At 41.9% G+C, this 21,367-nt stretch overlaps 1 protein-coding gene across 1 annotated transcript in view; it reads right to left on the minus strand.

The window, feature by feature from the left end:
* DOCK2 (dedicator of cytokinesis 2) overlaps positions 1–21,367 on the minus strand; it is a 478,101-nt gene that overhangs the window by 431,801 nt on the left and 24,933 nt on the right. Inside the window, exons 2-3 of the mRNA XM_069970478.1 lie at positions 11,170–11,253; positions 2,380–2,420 (exon numbers count right to left, since the gene is read on the minus strand). Of these exons, the coding sequence (XP_069826579.1) occupies positions 2,380–2,420; positions 11,170–11,253 (125 nt within the window). The remainder of the gene's footprint in view (positions 1–2,379; positions 2,421–11,169; positions 11,254–21,367) is intronic.

A 21,367-nucleotide genomic window follows, 5' to 3' on the forward strand; every position in this document is an offset into this window, starting at 1 on the left:
TTTCCCTTTCTGCAGGGTAGGCAACTGCCACTGGGGCCCCCCATGAGTCATAGGCCCCCGGGCAGCCGCCTACCCTGCCCAATGGGAAAGACGGCCCTTGGAGGGCGGTCTGTTGGCAACATAATAAAGAAGTTATACTAACCCGTCCCCATGCCCGACTGAGCAGCGGCACTGCTCACGGTCACCCTCCAGTCTCCTGTAGCTCCCGATCCTGTTACATCAAGACCTGGCTCTGAAATGTCTGGTCAACCAGTCAGTGAGGCGGGACACCTCAGCAGTCACTGACTGACTGAACTGGTAGTTCATGCCGGGTCATGACGACACAGGAACTGAAAGAAAAGTGGAGGCTGACAGTGTGCTGGGGCATGAGGACAGGTAAATATAAAGTAAAAATGTCTCTTTTTTTTACAATGTGTGCACTGACTGACATTTTTCCCTAGACTTTAATGTAGCACATTATGAGATTTACAATACGACCGTGTTTTATACTTGTACCTAGCATGTAACATGAGGCTATTTTGATCAGTACATTTATTAATCAAAAACTTGTCAGAGACAGAAGCCTGATCATCCAATCACTAGCCATGGCACTCTCTCATCTCAGTCAGTGATTACTGAGCAGATAATCACTACCGAGATGAGTCAGCTTTGCAAATGGCAATGGGAGTGTCAAAGAGTGGGACCCAAGGCATTGTAGGAGGACCCCAGAGGAACATGGGGAGGTAAGAATGGCAATATGTCCTTAATATGTCCTACACAAGGGGAAAATATTTTTAAGGCCATGTTCACACATTGTAAAACAGCAGCCGTTTTGTGACATGGCTATGTCACAGAACGTCCGCTGTCTGAGATATTCAACCCAGCCGGTACTGCAGTGAACATCACTTCTTTGTATTTGGAATCCCAACACATTAGGGTGTGGCCACACTGCAGTTAGCCATAGCAGACAATGTAAAGTTAGCGGTAGTTTACATTGTCTGCACAGTCTATTTCATACGGCCGCTATTCAATGAATAGAGGCCACACAAAATAGACATGGCAGTTTTCTGTGCGACCGCCTGGAATCCCGGCTGGAGTGTATACAGTGTTTATACACTTCGTCTGGGATTCCATAGTAGTTAATGCGATTGGCCATTGTGATTAAACAACAGCCATTTTTGCAAACCTGAAACAGCGGCCATTGTTTAAACAAAAAATACATAGTGGGAACGAGGCCTAAAAATGTTAACTGGCCAGAGTCTCCATTTAAGACTAGGTTCACACACAGTAAAATAAAAGCTAAATACGGCCATAAATTAAAACATGTAAAAACTGTGTAAACAGATAAATAAAACAGGCATATTTTGAAAAAGCAGGTTATAAATAAGGTGCATAAGGTGCATGTTCAGACCATCGTAACCAATTACACAGGTTATTCTATACAGTGGATACACTGCCGGCTAATTTCCAATTGACGTCAATTACACATTAATATTTTGATTTTATGGCCGTATTTTATCTTTAACCAAGCTTTATGCCTATTAAATACATATTTTGCTTTTTATTTTACAATGTGAACATAGACTAAAAAAAAAAATGGGCATGGGAAGAAACAGTTTTTTGGCAGTATTATATAACTATAAAAAAAAAACTGCTATAATTTATAATAGTGAAAAATTGGAAATATTTCACCTAATTTTACAGTCGGTTTTCAATTACTCCCAGTGATTTATCTTTTGGACAAGGCAATACATTCTTTAATTTTGAACTGCATGAAATGTGTCCATTTTTTTTTTACGATCACCAAAATAAAAATATATGTGAACAGGTGAAAAAATGGCAGTCTTTTTCTTTTCTTATAAAAACAGGTTATAACCGGCCATACTTAATCATATACTTCTTTTGTATAGTGTGTACTGACGGTCATTTTCCTATGGACTTCTATCCAGCACATTATTATTATTATTTTTTTTTTCACTAAGCTTTTCTTTTAGGTTTTACTGTGTGTGAACATAGGCTAAGGTTGTTAGAGATTTTCTATTGGCCCTCCTCCGACTAGGGAAGGCCATCAATGGGTGTTATCTAATACACCGTTGCTTCTGTACTATAGAGTAATATATTACGATACAAAATCAATTACAAAATGAATTACTTTAAATTACATAGTTTTTTTTAAATTAGATAAAATATTAATTAAAACATGGAATAATTGCTAAGAATGAATCATTGATATGTGAAGGTAAAATATAATTAAACTTTGCAAACAACATTCATTTATTCCTTTTGTATTAACACACGGAAATGAAAACAAATCCTTGCAATAGTTTTGTGACATTCAGTCATGTTCTCTACAAGGAGAGTAATAAATCACATGAAAGATAGGAAGTAATTTCATCTTACCACATGCATCCTCTGTTTTACCAGATATCCTCTGTACCATCCTAAGAATGAGAAAGCACAATAGATTTATGTTGTAAATTATATTATCGACCGTCCAATGAACTTCATCTGCTTATCATACTTGAAGGTGAATTTGCAAATTGTATGGTCTAGTTTACTATATTTACAATAAAAAATGGTTCAGATTGTAACTATCCATGTGTCTGCATGCAAACCATCAGAACATCTTACAATGAACCAGTGAAGGAAAAAAAAAGCATTAGGCTATGTTCACACAACGTTTTTTAAGCTCCGTTTAAAATGACGTCCGTTATTTTGAGTCTAAAATAACTGAAGTTTTTAGAAGCCTGGCATCCCCTTGCAATGACGGGTGTTTGCACATTATTTTAGTTTCGGGTTACTAATTGCCCTTTGGTTGTGGCTTAATTAAAAAATCCATTGAATTTAATATTAAAAACGGAGAAAGAACGGTGACAAAAGAAGAATTGTGTGTGAACAACTAATTAAAAACGTCTGCTATTTGCAAAAAACGTCCGAAAATAATGTTCAAGTTCATTATTTTGACGTCCGCGGCAAAAATGTCAGTTTTGCAATGCATTGTGTGCATAGGACGTCCGTCTTCCCATTTACTTCAATGCAATTGCATTGAAGTCAGTTAAATTGCTGCAAAAACGGACGTTTTTTTAAATACCGAAATCAGACGTTTTTTCTCCATTTTTGACGTTGTGTGAACATAGCCTAATTATTATTATTATTATTATTATATTTTCAAGCGCTCTTGATTTCATTGCACCACAATTTTTTATTATTGTTACTATTATTATTATTATTATTATTATTATTATTATTATTATTATTATTATTATTCCATGTATATAGGATTTCTATATAAATAATTAAATACTACAGATGGCTCTGGCATGGGTTGTGTTTATGTGCTTCCATCCATTTATTGTGGGGTCAATAAAATGAATAGAAAGGTGTTGCAGGATGTTTTGTGATTTAACCACTTAGATAGGGGCAGACTTACAAAAACACTTAAAGGGGTACTCCAGGCATTCACTGAGTCTAAATCTCAGAAGAACCCCTGAGGGAGTGTGGTAGGTAAGGTTTACATGATTATTATTTTCTATGCAGGCCCAGCAATATATATATATAAAAATATATATATAACCTTGGAGTACTCCTTTAGGCTATGTTCACACTCTGTAAGAGACCGGCCGTTCCGTGACCTCGGCCGGGTCACGGAACGGTCGGTCTCTGCACAGATGATTTTTATGGCCGTAGTGTTCTGATGCGGGCGCATCAGTGCGCACCCGCATCACAACACTCCACAGCACACAATGAAGCAAGCGGCCGCAGAAAACTGACATGTCAGTTATTTGCGGCTCTGCATGGGATCCCATAGCATATAGGGCAGTGTTCACAGACGCATAAAGTATGGCCGTTGTTGTCTTTGTTTACATAGTGTAAACTTAGCCTAAATGTAACTTTGACAAAGTAACACCCCGCCCCATTGTAAGGAAGTTAAGTATAAGGGCATTTTTTATTTTCTTTACCAGACCACAATTATAAAAGAAAAAAATACAACTTGGAATTACTGTTTTTAGCCATTTATTTTGCTTTTGGTCCATTTTTCCAGCCATTTTCAGCTTAAGTAAGGCTCAAAAATGGTGTGTGAACATAGCCTAAGTAAGAATTCTGAAACATCTGGGATCTGCACTATTGTCTTGGGTAATAACAGGGTAGATCCTACATTGGTATGCCCTAATGACTTTTACCCATACAAAATATCACTTTATAAACTTGAAGAAAAAGATGAATAGAGCATGCTATGTATAAAAAAATGTTAGTTTTCAGCTGTTAGGAGTTAGGACTGCTGCTATCATTTAACATTTTTACACTGTTGTCAGAATCACAACTTATATCGATGCTAATCTGGAAAAACTGCATTGGCAAAACCAAAGAAAAACATGGCATTGGAGCATAAGCATTAGCATAAGAGCTAAGCTGTTAGGTCACATGTCTGAAAGCAAATTGGAGCTAAGCTGCTGACCGCTTCCAAGAGGCTATGTAGGAATTTACATTTGCAGTCAGTAAAATGCATTTATTTTAATGTCAAAATACACAATATAAATGTAAAACAGTATACAAAAAGTATATAAAGTATATAACCAGAAGCTAAAAGGTATTTCATTAAAATTTACCTAGTATTAGCTATTCTTAACAAATATATACTGTACAATGTACATGTAGGATTAGTAAATTCTGATAATCACAATTTAAGCCTATGCTGCTTGTCACATTCCTGCGGCTAAAATTACCATATCAGCCGCAGGAACATCATTTTATTTATTTATTTATTGTTGGATTGCAGGCACATTTGGGTGTGCCTGCAATCCAATTAACCATTGCAGTCCATGCAATGTATGGCCGTCATAAAGGCCATATATTGTGTGAACCAAGCGGGAACAACAGCAGTTGTTTCTGCATTAGCGAAAGCAAATAATTGGCATAGGGGAAATCTGTAGAGGACTTGAAAGACAGTGTTCGGACCAGCAATTCGGGGCATGTCCAGACGTAGGCCTGCACCTGTTTGTCTGATTTTTTTTTTTATTTAAATTGTGCAAATGATAAATTAAGTGTAAATCCTGGATTATGCAAATTTTGGGGTGCATACTCAAAAACAGGCCAATAAAAAAGCACAAGAAAGCCCTTTCATACAATCTGCCTGTTGGTATGCTATCAATACAGGATACAGAATTTAAAGGTCTGACGAATCATAAAGATCCGTACCATCTACTCTTTTACCCTTCTAAGTTCTTTAGTGTATATGCCTGTGGTCTGTGTTTTCCACCTTGACCTGTTCAATATTTGAGAAGATAACATATATTTTTTGCTGCTTGTTGGTAGCTTTGCTTTTAGTTTACTCCTCCTGTCACTCTGTTTCTGTAGGATTGTGTTGTCCTGTTATGTGTGGTCCTCCCTTGTTTGTTGTCATCCAGTATAATATTTATCTGCTGCAATCATTGCTGGTGAGTTGTTACTCATCTTGCACGTACTCCATCCCTTATCTACTGCAATCATCCCTGGAGAGTAGGTATTATAGTGCTTGTAATCCGTATTCTTCTCCTTCTTCCACTTCTTCCAGCCATTGTTCTGCGATTAATACAGCCCGAACACAGACTCCATTCAAACTGTGTTTCGAAGCCCTCAGCGGTGACAGGTGTGCAATCTATTTTTGTTCCGATCGGATTTGTCGTTTTTAATATAGCCGCCAATAGAAATTCTAAGGTCTTGTCAGTCAATGCCTCACAACATCCACACAGTCACATGTCCACTATTGGCCAATAGAAGATGTAGAAGATCCTTAATGATTTTGTCTCACTGACATGAGTAAGATTGTCATGGTAACTGAGCAATGATCTTTACCATTATAAGTAGCAGAGTTCAGTTAGTAAAGTAGCAGAGCTGAGCCAGCCGTATAGCAGAGCTGAGCCAGCCGTATAACAGTGCCGAAACCCGCACTACGTAGCAGAGCTGAGGCAGTCGTGTAGCAAATCTCGCTCTTAAAGGGACGGCACCCAAGTCGCTCTTAAAGGGACGACACCCAAGTCGCTCTTAAAGGGACGGTACCCAAGTCGCTCTTATAGGGACGGCACCCAAGTCGCTCTTAAAGGGACGGCACCCAAGTCGCTCTTAAGGGCATGGTACCCAAGTCTCTCTTAAAGGGACAGTACCCAAGTCGCTCTTAAAGGGACTGTACCAAAGTCGCTCTTAAAGGGAGGGTATCAAGGGTTAAAGTTACCTAAAGTTTTTTTTAAAGGGAAGTCACTGTTAAAGGGGAACTCTTTTCAAGCACTATGTATTTCCCTGGTAATGCAAATCTTTTGACATTTGATTTGAGACAGTATGTGTTTCAAGCCCAAGTATGTGTTACAAGCCCAGGGGGTAAGTCAGGGTCATCTGAATATGGGGAGCTGTTCTGAGAACCTTGGAAAGATTGTTACAAAAGGAATAACCTGTAGTCTAGATGCAGTGTCCCAGAACCCTATGTGCAACTGCTGTTGTATGTATATGTGTAGGGTGGCATTGGTATAAACTTTTAGAGTCTAGGGGATAATCTGTGGATAAAGGATGTTTTAAGCTGCATTGTTTATGTATTGCACTATATTCTATTTACTTACAGCAGCACACACTGTGTGTGACTAAATCCACATGTGTTTCCCACCTGCTTGAGAAGAGGTCTGTCAGGTCATACCTTGGTCAGCTAACTACAGTCAAGCCAGTAAGCTTAAGTATCTCTCGTTATTGCCTGACCTATCATGGCCCAGACCTAGAGTCTTCTCACGTGTTTGTCCCATCAGCAGCCTCAGGTCTCCTCCACCAATGAAAGCTCATGCCTGTGGAAAGTGTAGGCATGGTGTGCTTGGTGTGTTCCTGTTTTCCAGCCTAAACCTTGTCTAAGGGGCCTGGCCTCCGGCCAGTGCCTAGTTCTGGGGTACTGTAGTTCTGATGTGCGGCTGTGTTCAGCTCCAGTGTTACTGACTGCAAATCTGTGGCCTGGTAAACAATAAGTGGTGTGACTGCTGCCAAAGGGAACCAGTCTTTCCATGCTGAGGGGGTCATCTTCCAATCAGTCTTCCAAGTCCTGCTATGCGCAGTGTTACAGGCAGAGGTCAGAGAAGTGATTCTTATCTGTATGTCCCTCTGCAAGTCACTGAGCCCTGGTAGCCTAGGGTTGAAGTTCAGCTCCTACCAGTGTTTTGCTTGGTGCCTGTACTCCTGGATGCCTGTACTCCACAGATTTCTTTTTCACCGTGAGTATAGTTTTTAATCTCAAGACTTTTAAGTAACTGCCCCTCTAGGTAGTCCAACCTGTAACTACTGTCAAGTCTAAATCACCTAACCAAGAGACTTTTGCTCCCTTAACTGTTTTTGAAGCAACTGAAAGCTCACAGTATTCTTAAATGGAACCACTGACAGGCCAAATCTTGAGCTAACTGCATCTTATGAACAGAGACTTTGTCTGTACTGTAACTTTAAGAAATGGTACTGTAAATTTCTTTGTTCTGTGACTACCCCTGAAGTCTTTGGGGGACATTTATTAAACCAGCGTAGGAGTATCCCAGTTTGATTAAATTCATTGCCCCTATTCTAATATCCTTTTTAAATCTGACCAGCCTGAGACCTGCCGTACATTTTTAGGATGATTTATGCTGATTTTTGCGCAGAGTGGGTACTTTTCAAAAAATTTGTGATTATTTTTAAATATTTACCAAGCTCAGGAATAATGTATGCTCCTCTGTGTTTGAGTCCTGCCCCATCACACCATAGGAGGGGTACCAGGAACACTATAATGTGTGACCTAGCAAGCGCTAACTACCACTGTACACTGTAACCTGTAACAAGTGCTGTAGCAGTACCACAACATCTATATCTTCTGCATTTAACACCTTGCAGTCCCCTTGGTTACAACATCTTGCTTATATATTGACAAGTGTTTTATGGCAAGACAGTGGTCTATCCCTTTTTGTGCTGTGACAGGAACTAATTAATTTTTTTGGGAGATATTTGTTTTAGTACCCCATTTGTTTCTTTATGTGACTCTGTTTCAAGTTATGAATACATTACAATACAGTAAATGTGTGAATAGACAGGTATATTCCCGTTTAATTGCCTGCATTTTATTATAACTCGATTACAGGCAATGTCCATCCTGATCATGTGACCTAAATGTTGCTATGACCCTGATACTTTCAAATCTTAAAGTGTCACTGTCTCTATAAAATATGTCTATATAAAAAACATTTGACATGTCATAGAGACATTTCCAAAGTTTTGATCAGTCTGGTTCCCAGTGTTCTGACCATGAGAAGGAGCTGGAATGGTGCAGTCCGCTACCTGATCAGTGTCACTGAAAAGACATGGCCTCATAGGCTTTCATTATAAGTCAGACTCATCACATAGCCAGGAGAAGACTGCGCTGAGCACCGACTCTTCCCCATTCGTTCTCATGATCGACCTGGAGCAATCAAAACTTTTGACACGTCTCTCTGTGTTCACACTGCTCACAACAATGCTGCCTCCCTCAATTGGTAAGAGACAGGCACAAGAAGAGATTACCATGAATGCTTCTATTGTTTTTCTGTATTCTGTATATTTTCTTGCATTATAATGTGCCCTGGATATTATATTATAACAGGGTTGTACTGACTTCCATCAATTACAAATGTGAAGAGATTGTGAACATTGATGGGACACCAGTGACCCCTACTGGTAATCTATGAATATTATTAATAAAGTACTCTGATAATGCTTGCTTCAAGCTTTGGTTATTGTTCTGTACATACTGGCCTGTACAGAGATATCATTCATTGGTTAACATTGTAATATTTCTATATTATATATTTCATTACTATTTTCATCATATTTAGCTTTGTACTTTCTGTCTTTAAAATGTGATGTTCTGCAGCACGGTTTGACAAAGGTCTTGGATACTTTGACTTAATGTCTTCCATTTTGTAGATTACCTATTCCATAAAAAATAAGAATGGTATTCTATTGTAGTGCAGACTCCAAGATAAATCACTATATCAGATACCCTAAAATAGAATGACTTTCCTTGTACTTTTATTTTCACACTACAAGAGACCCCAAGAGCTTTAATAACCAGTTCAAGGGCAAGCTTTTATCTCCTGGTAATGACCAGGCCCAGCTTTGATGGGATGTCAATCAGTCGGAATGGGCATTTTCCCCCGAGTTGTGACATCATCGGGGGAAACTAGGGGGAAAATGCCTTGCAGTGGGGGTCCCGGAGCTGGTCGGATGGTGCATCACAGGCACGGGGAGAGGTCACCAATGCTTCATTGTTACTCTGTCCCCTGCCGCCTGTAAAAAGTTAGCTGAGGCCAGACTCCTCCTTTAACCCCTTTACCCATTTTGCACATTAAAAGTCAATTTAAAAAAAAAAAAAATAACATATTTGTTATCACCAGAAGACTAAGGGGGAGATTTATCAAAGGGTGTAAATTTTAGACTGGTGCAAACAACTCACAGCAACCAATCACTGCTCAGCTTCCAGCTCTGGTGAAAGGGAAGAGTAGTTGTGATTGGTTGCTGTGGGCAGTTTGCACCAGTCTAAATTTTACACCCTTTGATAAATCTCCCCCTAAATGTCTATCCCAAAGTACAAAAGATGAAAACTTCAGATCACAAAGTGAAAAAGACCCCAAACACAGCTCTGCTGGTAAAAATAATAAAAAAAAAATAGGGGTCAGGGTGCCCTCACACACAATTTTTGTCAGGCGTTTTTCAAGCCAAAAGAAAAATGCATTTTTTTCTAGCATTTTTGACTTTATGTGTAAATGATCTTTTTTGTGGTTTAGGCGTTCTTCTGTGCTGAACTTATTTTCCTCTGCCATCACATGATCTAGCTGCTGGACCGCAAAAGGTGACAATGCCATATGCACACCAATGGCGTTTTTGAGACAACTAGAGCAATCCAATTAAAGCCAACCTCATACAGGAAACAGTGTTAATGCAAACTCTCCAAAATTGCTGATTTGTTGGTGGGCAGGTGGGGGAAATTTTATTTTTAACTAACATTTTCTAGTCTTGGAGGGGGAAAATAATGTATATTATGTTTTTTTTCTTAAGTTTCTTATGCTTTACTTTTTTCTGTGAAGTTGCTTTATTATTATTATTATTATTATTATTATTATTATTATTATTATTATTATTATTATTATTATTATATTTTTTATTATTATTATTATTATTATTATTATTATTATTATTTTCTGCTTAGTATTGGGACATTTTAGTACCAACAGGAACCATCATTTCAAGCCATGTGAAGTCTTGGGTGGTACTCATAGTGTACGAATAGCATATGATGACAGACAAAATGCACAGAAAGGAGGAACTACATGATTCACCATCTGCCCACACTTCACTTGCTGAGAAGTGGAATAGAACCCCTATTTATACAAACACTGGACTATGCTGAGGATCAATAATGTTTGGCTTCCCTTGGGGTGCTCTTCCTTTAGGTATGTTCACTTATACGGTATATGAAAGCAAACTGGCAGATCGGTATGTACTTACGTCGAATCCATTTATGTCAATTACTGGACTTCCTGTAATTTTACAGTGATTGCATTCAGTCCATTGCCAAGTATATACAGTTCAGTTTTTGTAGGTTCTGCATTTGAACTGTACACACTTAGAAACGTATCAAATATAGTCACTATTAGATCACTTTTAGTGAAATCAATGGATAAACCATGGCATATAGATCTGCTGAATTATCATATAGTGTAGTTTCAGATTTGTACTTACCCTAAGGAGCTGCTCACATGACTGACAGTCACATGACAGTGATTCTTTTTTTTTTTAGAATAGGTCATCAATACCCATTAGGTAAAGGTCCTGGCACACCTGCCAACAAGCTAATTAAAGGGGCCACAGAGCTTATACCTACCAGGCACAGGGACTGGACCAGGTATTACAGCTTATCCAATTGAAATAAATAGGACAGGCTGCAATATCAGGTACAGCTGCTATCAAGCATATGGAGCTGTGTCTGGTAGGAAGTCAAAGCCACTGAGCTGGCTGGCACTAGCCTCACAGACCCTGCAATCAGCTGTATGGCAGGGGTGCTGGGGATCCCACTTATATAATCAATATAAAAAAAAGTTCCGGAAAACCTCTTTAATAAACTGGTTACCAGCAGAATATCTAAAGCTTTTAACTTTAATAAATAAGGAATAAAACAATCATTCTCACCTTCCCAGGACTCTAGTATGTGGATTACATCTCCAATTTGAAGGGAAATTTGTGGTGATCCTTGGCTTGTAAAATTACATATTGCTGTAAGAAAAAAGAAAGAAAAATTACAGTTTAAAAAAACAAACGAAAGCTATAAATATAAATGCTGTAAGAGTCCATTTCCTTTGCATTGGTATTCTTGCATTGCACTGCCCTCTGGTGGTCATTGCTAGCACTGACGCAACAATTATACTGTCATGAAAATTGAAGTACAACTTCTAAACTTTTCATCAGTTTCCAAGACAACTCATCATAGTTTACTGACTAAAAATTTTAAAAAAATCTGTATCAAAAATATCAAACAGTACGGTAAAAAAGATAGATGAAACAGTAATCATCCAGTATACGCTGTAAACTCCTGCCCCCTACATCCACATTTTACTAATTTGGGGTATTTAAAATTTTGTGTTTGGCATTTACCAAAAAGTTGACACCTTAGGGTTCGTTCACACGTAACGGATCCGTAGCGGATTTGTTGCTGTGAATTCGCAGCGAGATCTGCTGCGGATCCCTGCCCTGTACACTCAAAGGCAGACAAACTCGCAGCGGGATGCACATCCTGCTGTGAGTATGTCTGCAGCCCGCCTTGTTAACCCCCGGCCGGCTGCAGCGTAAACATCACCTGCTCTCCGCTCCGACTTGCTTCGGGGGTTCCCGACACTTCCCGCTCGGCCAATCAGTGAGCTGCCCCGCTTCAGTGCACAGATTGGCTGATCGGGGTGTTAAGACATCGGGAGCCCCGAAGCAAGCCGGAGCGGGGACAAGGTGACGTATACGCACTGGCCGGCTGGGGGTTAACAAGGCAGGCTGCAGACATACTCACAGCGGGATGTGCATCCTGCTGCGAGTTTGTCTGCCATTGGGTGTACAGGACAGTGATCCGCAGTGGATCTCGCTGCGAATTCGCAGCGGATCTTGTTGCAAATTTGCAGCGAGAAATCCTCTGCGGATCTGTTACGTGTGAACGCACCCTAAAAAGTAGTTGAGGAGAAGTGTCTCATCACAGACAATCCCTTTCAGTTTGTAGCTGCTGTAGCTGAAAGCTGTAAAATAAAAAATAAAAAAATCTAATACCAGAACAGCAGATTTTCTTGTATCCCAAGAAAATATGCAATAAAAAAGAAACCGGTAAAAAATTTTTTTTAACCCCTTGAGGACTAAGCCCAAAATGACCCAGTGGACTGCGCAAATTTTCATTTTTGTGTTTTAGTTTTTTGACAGGTTTACACAGATTCTCTGTTATATATTGTTTCTTATTAAATCATTTTTTTGCAATTAATTATTAATAAAGTGGCCCTATTATGACGCTTATAATGGTTTTAGTTTTTCACCTACAGGGCTGTATGGGGTGTAATTTTTTGCTCCATTATCTCTAGTTTTCATTTACACCATTCGACGTTCACAATGAGCATTGTTATATTTTAATAGATCGGACAATTATGCACGCTACGGTATATAATATGTTTATTTATTTATTTTTATATTTTTTAATTATATAATGGGAAAGGGGGTGATTTTAACTTTTATTGGGGGAGGGGCTTTGGGGTACTTTTAAAAACTTTTTTTTTTTTTACACATTTTAGTCCCCCTGTACAGTCCCCCTGTACAGTGTTATGCCGTAGATATAGCATTGATCAGTGTTATAGGCGTTCTGCAGAAAGCATCAAAACTGTTATGACATGGCAGCATGAAGGCTAGAGAGTTAATGTTCCTTAGTAGCAGATCCTTTACTTTGCTGACTGGAGTTGACTGGAGGAGTTGCCTGTCATCACACAACATTTCGGGGGGTTCACGTCTCCTTTGTCAAGCGCTTTGTCACTACCAGGCAATTCCTCCAGTCAACTCTGGGCAGCACAGTGAATGATCTGCAGCTAAGGAACATCAACTCTCGAGCCTCCATACAGACTCGTCACAACAGATTTTGATGCATATATGTATACAGGTAGATGAACTGCTGCTGCTTCATGGGCATAGGCTTTACTCCATATTGGTCACACAACAGGGAGGGGATGGAATAGGGTGCAAACTACGCCTGCTAAGGTCGTTTCTGGTGTGTTGCCCTTCTTCCGGACAGGAGTATGCATCCGGTAGGAGGAGGTGTCTGAAGTAGATACAGGTAAGTGCACTATGATATTTGCAGAGTGAAACATGCAAAACACCAAAGAACATTACAAGAATATACTCAAATTGTTCCGCTCCTTTAGGCCGAGTGGGCCAGTGGTAGTCAAGCTAGTAATCCATACAGATTCTTTTCTGATTAAAGCTTAATGCCGGTCTGATCCATCGGTAGAGGGGTTAACTCTTTCTAATCCGCTAAATCACATAGTCCTTGCATTGCTTTGATGAGCTGTTTTAGTGTGCTTGATTAAACGGGGAACCCCCTTACCTACTAGAACAGAATACACATGCTCTTTAAATCTCGTCCATAATGGCCATTTTATCTTGCACATGTAATATAACTTACTTTCCACATTTTATTATTTCCTTGGGTAAGGGTATTTTGCAACCAATTACTTTCTCTATTGTTTTTCTGACTGACTGGTCTATTTAGTGCATCACCAATAGTTTTGTTTTTTCTAAAGGCGATGCAGGGTCTACGCGAGGTGATCTCCTTAAGATCGGGGTCTTCTTCCAACAAGAACCAATATCTGTGTATGGCCTTCCTGATGATGTCACTGAGGGGGGAGTTTTGGAATATGAAGGTAATTCTTTTGTCTTTGTTATTTTGACTATTATCAGAGTTAACTAGTGTACATAGATCCGCCCAAGTTGGAGACAAGAGAGCGGCTGTCTCTGGAAGAAAGTAGCCATGTTTTTGTAGCGCTGGATAACCCCATTTAACTTTGTCAGATGAGTGGCCCCTGTGTGCAAGTCTCTCCTGCAGCTCACCAGCTTGAGCCAAAAAAGTATTGCATCTTTAGGCAACAATAATAGTGATATAAGCTAAATATAAAAAAAATCCCAGAGTGTCTACTTTTTCTGTTTCAGTTCTTCACAACTTGTGGTCAATGAATGAATGCATCCAGTTTACATTCAGAACATGAAAACTAATACAGAGACCAAGATTTATCTGCCAAAGACAAAAATGTGTCTGCTTTTTCTCTCATGCTAGTCACACGACCATTGTGCAGCCCGCTACCATGGACCGCACTGTGAATGTGCATCAGTAGTCCTCCATGCTTCACAGAGCACTACATTGAAGATAACAATCCATGCCCCAAATGCAGGTCCTCACTAAGACCTGGGCTTTTTTTTTTGCAGTAAGGATTGTGGTTCTGTACAACGTGCGGATGTGTTAATGTGGCCATTGCCACTTTAACGTGCGGATGTGTCCTGTCCACAACTGGACAGAACCATCACAGCTCAGATTTTCTTTCACATAATAAGCTGTGATGGGTTGCTTTCTGTTTTATTGATAAGCCTGGGTCCAAATGTTAGTTTAGGTAGTAACTTATGATCTGCAATGACAATTTTCTTGTGCAATTGTGAAGGACTGATTAATTTTTGCCTGTTTTGTACTTTTTTCGGGATATAGCTTGCGTAGAGAATGACACCAGGCAAGCGCTAATTCAATTAGTAGATTTTTGGACAGCTGTACGAATTCCAAGCATCGCTCCTTTTTCAGGAAAAAGAAGCAAATGGCGAAAAAATTTTGCTCAAGCAGTGTACGGGAAAAATTAATACCTTGGGCATCAATGCTGGACATATATAGCAGAAGGCCCCAATTAGTTTAGGCATACAGTGGCATATGTCACTATAGGTTTTAGTGCTGGAGATCCTGTATATATACAGTGTATATATATATATATATATATATATATATATATATATATATATATAAATAATATGGCAGGAGGCTCCAATATGTAAAATCACACAATGGAATATGTCACCATAGGTACCAGTGTTACAGAAAAATGTACTTTGGTGCCTTGGATTACGAGCATAATTCGTTCTGGCACCGTGCTTGTAATCCAAATCCACTCTTAGGCTATGTTCACACTACGTAAAACTACGGCCGTAGTTCTCACTGCAGGAATACGGTCGTAGTTTTGAGGGTTGGAACATAGCCTTATTTTCAATGGGATCCTGGCCGGAGCGTATACCCATCGTATGCGCTCCGGCCGGGATCCCATGCAGCGCCAGAAAAAAATGACATGTCAGTTTTCTGCGGCCGGAATTCAGTGAATTCCGGCCGCAGAAAGCCATGTCAGTTCACACAGTGAAGCGAGCGGCTCCGGCCACTCGCTTCACTGTGTGCTATGGGAAGCTCTGATGCGGGCGCGTGCTAATGCGCCCCCATTAGAGCTCTGAGACTGGACGGATCATCAGTACCGGCCGCGATGATCCGGGGTCACGGAACGGCCGGTCTGATACGCAGTGTGCACATAGCCTTTAACCAAAGCAAAACTTTCCATAAGAAATCACACCCCAAAATAATGATTTTTTATTATTTTTAATAACATGTAAAACTAATGAAACAAAGATTTAGAAACAGCTGAATCTGTCATATTATAAATTACAGTATAGCAATCAGCATGTGGAGTATAATGTATAGTAAGTGCATAAACCTGATAACACAGCAGCAGTTTGTAGATACAGCATGGAGCCGCAGATCCCCATAATGGCGAGGATGGGAAACACAAGGGCTGACAGAGACTGCAGGGAGCATGAAGGAATGAGCAGGGCAGATGTGGGCATAGTATAGCAGCACTCTCCGTCTGGGGAGAGAAGGGTTACAGCTATGAAGAGATTACCTCCAGAGTCCTGTCCCCTGATGTGAGCCCCAGCCTGAAGTGGAGCTGCCATGATTTGGAAGGTGAGGGAGACTTCCAGGGTCAGAGAACAGTGCTGTAGACCCCGCTTTTTAGACCATGCCCCTCCCCCACTCTGTCTCCGACCAAGTACAGGAAGCTCTTAAACCAAAGCAATGCTCTTAAACCAAGTCACAATTTTGAAAAACTGTGAGCTCTTAAACCAAAACACTCTTAATCCAAGTTACTCTTAAACCAAGGTATCACTGTATATGTTTTTTGTTGGATGTCTCTGTCTTATTGTATAATTATTTAATATTAATAAAGGGAGATATACCATAAGTCTTAGCTTTTCTTGTAAAAGAAAGAGTGCTTGTGAAGCATTCAATGACTCAGTAATGCGAAACAAAATCATGTGACTTAAAATGGGGAAGTACAGGCTGAACTCTGCTAAACATAATATTAGCTTTGTTTCAACAGTCTGAGGCAAACCGATGTGCTCTACATGCTAGAGAAGGGGGAGGTCAGCATCAGTCTTACAACAGCCCAGCCGGCAGCTCACAGAAACACAGGAAATTAACTAAAAGGCAGATTTTTACTTTTGCCCTTTCATATTTCATCTTAAAAACAGTCCATGGAAATGGAGATCTTATTGGTGCTTTCAAGATCATGCCTTGGGGTTGATGCAGTAAAGATGCTACAAGATAAAACAAACTATTTCTGAGGCTTATAAAAAAAAATATGAAATGATGCACTGGATGGGCACACAACAAAGCAAGTAAAGCCCTAGAAATTTGCTGTGTCCACACATACAGGGTTGTGCTTAGTAGTTTATTATATGTATCCCCATATTCCTGATTGTTCACGTGTTGTGTTTTTTAACTATATAATACACTACATGACCAATTGTATGTGGATACCACATTTAAGGGCGACAGAGGGTGTTCTGGGGACTGGACCTCCCAGCGTCCCACCGTCATGATTAATGACTAGGAGGGACACCAGCACCCTCAGACAAGTTACACTCGTTTCACACGCACCTGCGTGCATGGACAGTGTTCTGCAGACTAGAGCTCCCAGCGTCATGATTAATTATGATGTCTGCAGCGTCAATACTGTTTGAAAGTTCACGCTAGTTTATTCACACAGCACACAACTGTGTCAGTACTCTAGCACGAACTTTCAAACAGTATCGGAGCTCCCGGCATCATAATTGATCATAACGCTGGAAGCTCCAGTCTGCAGAACACCGTCCATGCACTTGTGAAACAAGTGTAACTTGTCTGAGGGTGCTGGTGTCCCCCCTAGCCTCTATGTACTTTGTCTTCTATCTGGAATACAAAAGAAGCACTAAGATTCACTGAGTGTTGTCTCCTTTTGTTTGCTATGCTGTGGATCTGATGTCCTGAGACTAAGTAGCGCTATGCTGCTGCTGCGGTCAGCTATCCTTGTAAAGTTTCTGGGGGTTTGAATGCAATCCCAACTGCTGTCTCTCTCTCTCTCTCTCTTTTTCTCTCTCTTTATTATAGTTTTTATTGGTATCATATTGGTGTAGATGAGAGTTTTTAATTTCTTTGTATAATTAAATTTTTTATAATATATGGTGTGAAAATAAAATTAAAAGTCTCTTTTATGGGGCGTGGCTCGACTATGGCGGAGTGAGGACGTGCTTCTTTAGAGCTCCGTGCCTAAACCCGCCAGACCGGCATAATAGAGGACCCGCAGCCGCACAGTATGCTCTCCAAGCACCTTGGGAACCCACCCGACACCCCGAACAAACGGGTGACCCGATCAGCAGCTTCCACGCACAGCATAGACCGGTTCTTCCTCCCACAGACTCCGGCCCCGAAGACGGCGCAGCATAACAAAATGGCGCCGGCGGCCCGCGGCCAGGAAAGGACCGCACACCAGGACCTGGCCCTGAAAGCAGGGGTAAGTGACCGAACCCCGGTCTCACCTCTAAAAGACTTTCCGCCAATCTTGTGGGGCCCGGAACAGGCGACTCCCGTTACAGCAACTCAGGGAGGCCCGACACTCTCGCCAATGCTGGACTCACCGGCGGCTGTGGTGCAAAATGAGCTGCAGCTCCTGAGGGGACTTGTCCAGGCCCTACCATTTAAACAGGACCTGAATGCAGTGGTACAGAGAATCGAAGCGGCACAGCAGCAGGCGTTAGACGCAGTGAGGGAGGATGTGACTGCCCTCGACGTACGTACTACTGCCACTGAGGACGCCATTACTGCCCTTACATCCCGGGTGGCGAGCCTGGAAACAGAATCTGCAAATTCTAGGCAACATATGCAGACCATGTCATTACTCCTTGATGATCAGGAGAATCGGGGGCGTCGGAATAACGTACGCCTGAAGGGCGTACCTGAGAGAGGGGCTCATGATGACCTATTGCACAGGGTTACCACCATCTTTAACCTGGTCACTCACAGGCCTGCCGATGCTATCTTCATGATCGACCGGGTTCACCGGGTTTCCAGGGCGCTGACGACGCAGACAGGAGGTCCCAGAGATGTATTGTGCAGACTTCACCTGTATTCTGACAAAGAGCACATATTGCGGGAGGCATGGGACTATGGCTCTGTTACTTTTGAGAATGCTGACGTAAAGTTATTCCCCGACATCTCAGCGCGCACCCTGTACATGAGAAGGCTGCTACAACCACTATTGATCCTGATCCGTGAGTGTGGAGCTGGTTATAGATGGGGCCATCCATTTCAAGTGATCGTCAGGAAAGAGGAGCGCTCGTTCCATCTTAAGACTCCGCAGGACTTGCCCAACTTGTTTGCTTTCCTGGATGCCGAACCGATCCAAATCCCGAATTGGCTTGCAGTGGACCGCGTCCCTATGCCACCTGTCAGATCACGTCGCAACTACACAGCAGGTCGGAGGAGATCGGTTTCATCTTCGCCAAGAAGGGCCGCCGTTCTCTCACCGACAATGCCCGAGGAATGAGCTGGCCTGATATTTGAGACTTTGCAATTTCTGGGTGCAAGGGTTATGGGTTTTCCTGTGATGCACATGTTATTCTAGTTTATATGATGGTTGTTTATATAGTCCGAACAAAGTATATTACCCTGGCAGGGTGCCAGTGGTTTCACCCCCGACCTTGTGAGGGCGTCCGTGGGTGCTCTCTGGAGCTTCGTTTATGGTCTGGTGGGGGCTGGTTATTGGCCTCTTCCTTGGTCTTCCACACCTCTTCTATGTTTCAGTCTCCCTTGGGCAGTCCTTGTGGGCTTCTCCGGGTGAGACTCTTCTGGGCTTTGCCCTTCTACTTACACTTTTTTCCTATCTCTTGTAACCTTTCTGGTTCTATGTCTTTTTCTTTTCTACCGTTTCGGGTGCTATACACCTTTCTTCTTGGTGCCTATTACTGTTCCCGTACTTTTCTTCCTGATTCCTCCTTCGTCTCCCCCCCCCCCTCCCTCGCCTCCATCCCTTCACCTTTCCCCGACCCCCCGTGTCTGTTTTGTGCAGTGTCAGGGATGTCAGTTCAACAGGAGGACCTGCCCATCGGGTCGCTCAATATTAAGGGTCTCCACGACCCCGGGAAAAGGACAATTCTCCGTAATTTCCTGAAAAAACAAAAAATGCATGTACTTTTTCTTCAGGAGACTCACCTGTTGGAGTCTAACTCGATTACATTAACTAATGCAGTTTTCCCTTCTGTTTATCACAGTTATTCATCTAATCCCAAGTCCAGCGGTTCCTGCATTATGATATCTAAGGACCTACCATGGGAACATGGATGGGGAAGGTAGGATGGTCCTTCTGAAGGGCCGCATTGCCGCACATCTGGTCAAATTTGCCTCATTTTACCTACCAACCACGGGTCAAGATTAATCTCTATCAGTTCTCCTTGAAACTTTACATGAGTTTGCCGAGGGCACCCTGGTGGTGGGCGGCGACTTCAATCTGGCGCTGAACCCCTCTCTAGACTGCTCTACGGGTACATCTCATCTTAGTGGGGCCTCACTGCGTAGAATAGGTCAGACGTTGAATGAATATAGACTGGTTGATGTCTGGCGTGTATTGCACGGGGGAGAAAGGGATTATACGTTCTACTCTCAGGCCCACGATATGTACTCACGTCTGGATTACTTTTTTGTACAACAGCGTGACTTGCCCCTCGTCAAATCGGCACGGGTGGACAACATCACCTTCTCGGATCACGCCCTGATAGTAATCAGCATGACATTGCCTTCCCTTCAGCGTTCACAATTCCAATGGTGTTTGAACGCATCCCTTTTGCAGGACGTGGTTGTGAAGAGGGGGATAGAGTCTACCATACGTAATTTTTTTCAGACGAATGTTACTCCGGATGTTTCCCCGCTCTCTGTGTGGGAGGCACATAAGTGCGTGGTGAGGGGAGAGCTGGTTAAACATGGGGCACGCATGAAAAGACATCGCTTCTGAAGACGACACGGTTGCTAGACCAACTTAGAGACCTAGAGGCAGCACATAAAAGATCCCCAACGGGTGAGACCACAGGTACCTTAATTCAAAAGAGGGAAGAACTGAGGACACATCTCTTGCATAATGCTAAAGCCACCCTGACAAAATGTAGGAGATATTATTATGAGCACGGCAATAAGCCGGGGAGGGCCCTAGCCAGAGCGCTTCGGGCTCAGCAATTGCGCTCTTATATACCGACAGTCAAGACAATACAGGGCAGATCCGTACACACTCCTGCTGCCATTGCCGAGGCTTTCAAAGATTTTTATGCTGGACTTTATTCCATTGATGCCTCCAATCCCCACACAGCGGACACTGGTTTCAGGACACGTGTCCAGCTTTATTTGGAGAGTTCGGGTATGCCTAAATTGGAGGAGGGTGCACTGGAGGACCTGGAGCGGCCCCTGTCTGAAGTGGAGCTGGCCAAGGCGATAAAAACCTCCCGGACGGGAAGGGCCCCTGGACCGGATGGGTTTTCACTGGCCTATTACAAAACTTACCTCACTTTGCTAAGTCCCCATTTTCTAACGGCATTCAATTATGTCACAAATTCGGGTACTCTACCGATGGACTCCACACGGTCTCATATCATGGTTATTCCAAAGAAGGGTAAGGACAGCGCGCAGTGTGGCAGCTATCGTCCCATTTCTTTGTTGAATGTGGACCTGAAACTGTTTACTAAAATCTTGGCCACACGTTTGGCACCATTGTTGGGAGAGACCATTCGCCCTGACCAAGCGGGGTTTATGCAGAGACGTGAAGCAAGAGACAACACTATCCGCACCATCAACCTGCTTCACAAGGCCAAGATATCGGACGTACCTCTGCTCCTTCTCTCTACTGACGCCGAGAAGGCGTTCGATAGGGTGAACTGGGCCTTCCTTTCTGAGACACTCCGATATATTGGGTTAGGACCCAGCTTCTTGAACTGGGTTTCT

This window comes from Dendropsophus ebraccatus, chromosome 1, assembly GCF_027789765.1.
Source record: "Dendropsophus ebraccatus isolate aDenEbr1 chromosome 1, aDenEbr1.pat, whole genome shotgun sequence".
NCBI classification, from domain to species: domain Eukaryota; kingdom Metazoa; phylum Chordata; class Amphibia; order Anura; family Hylidae; genus Dendropsophus; species Dendropsophus ebraccatus.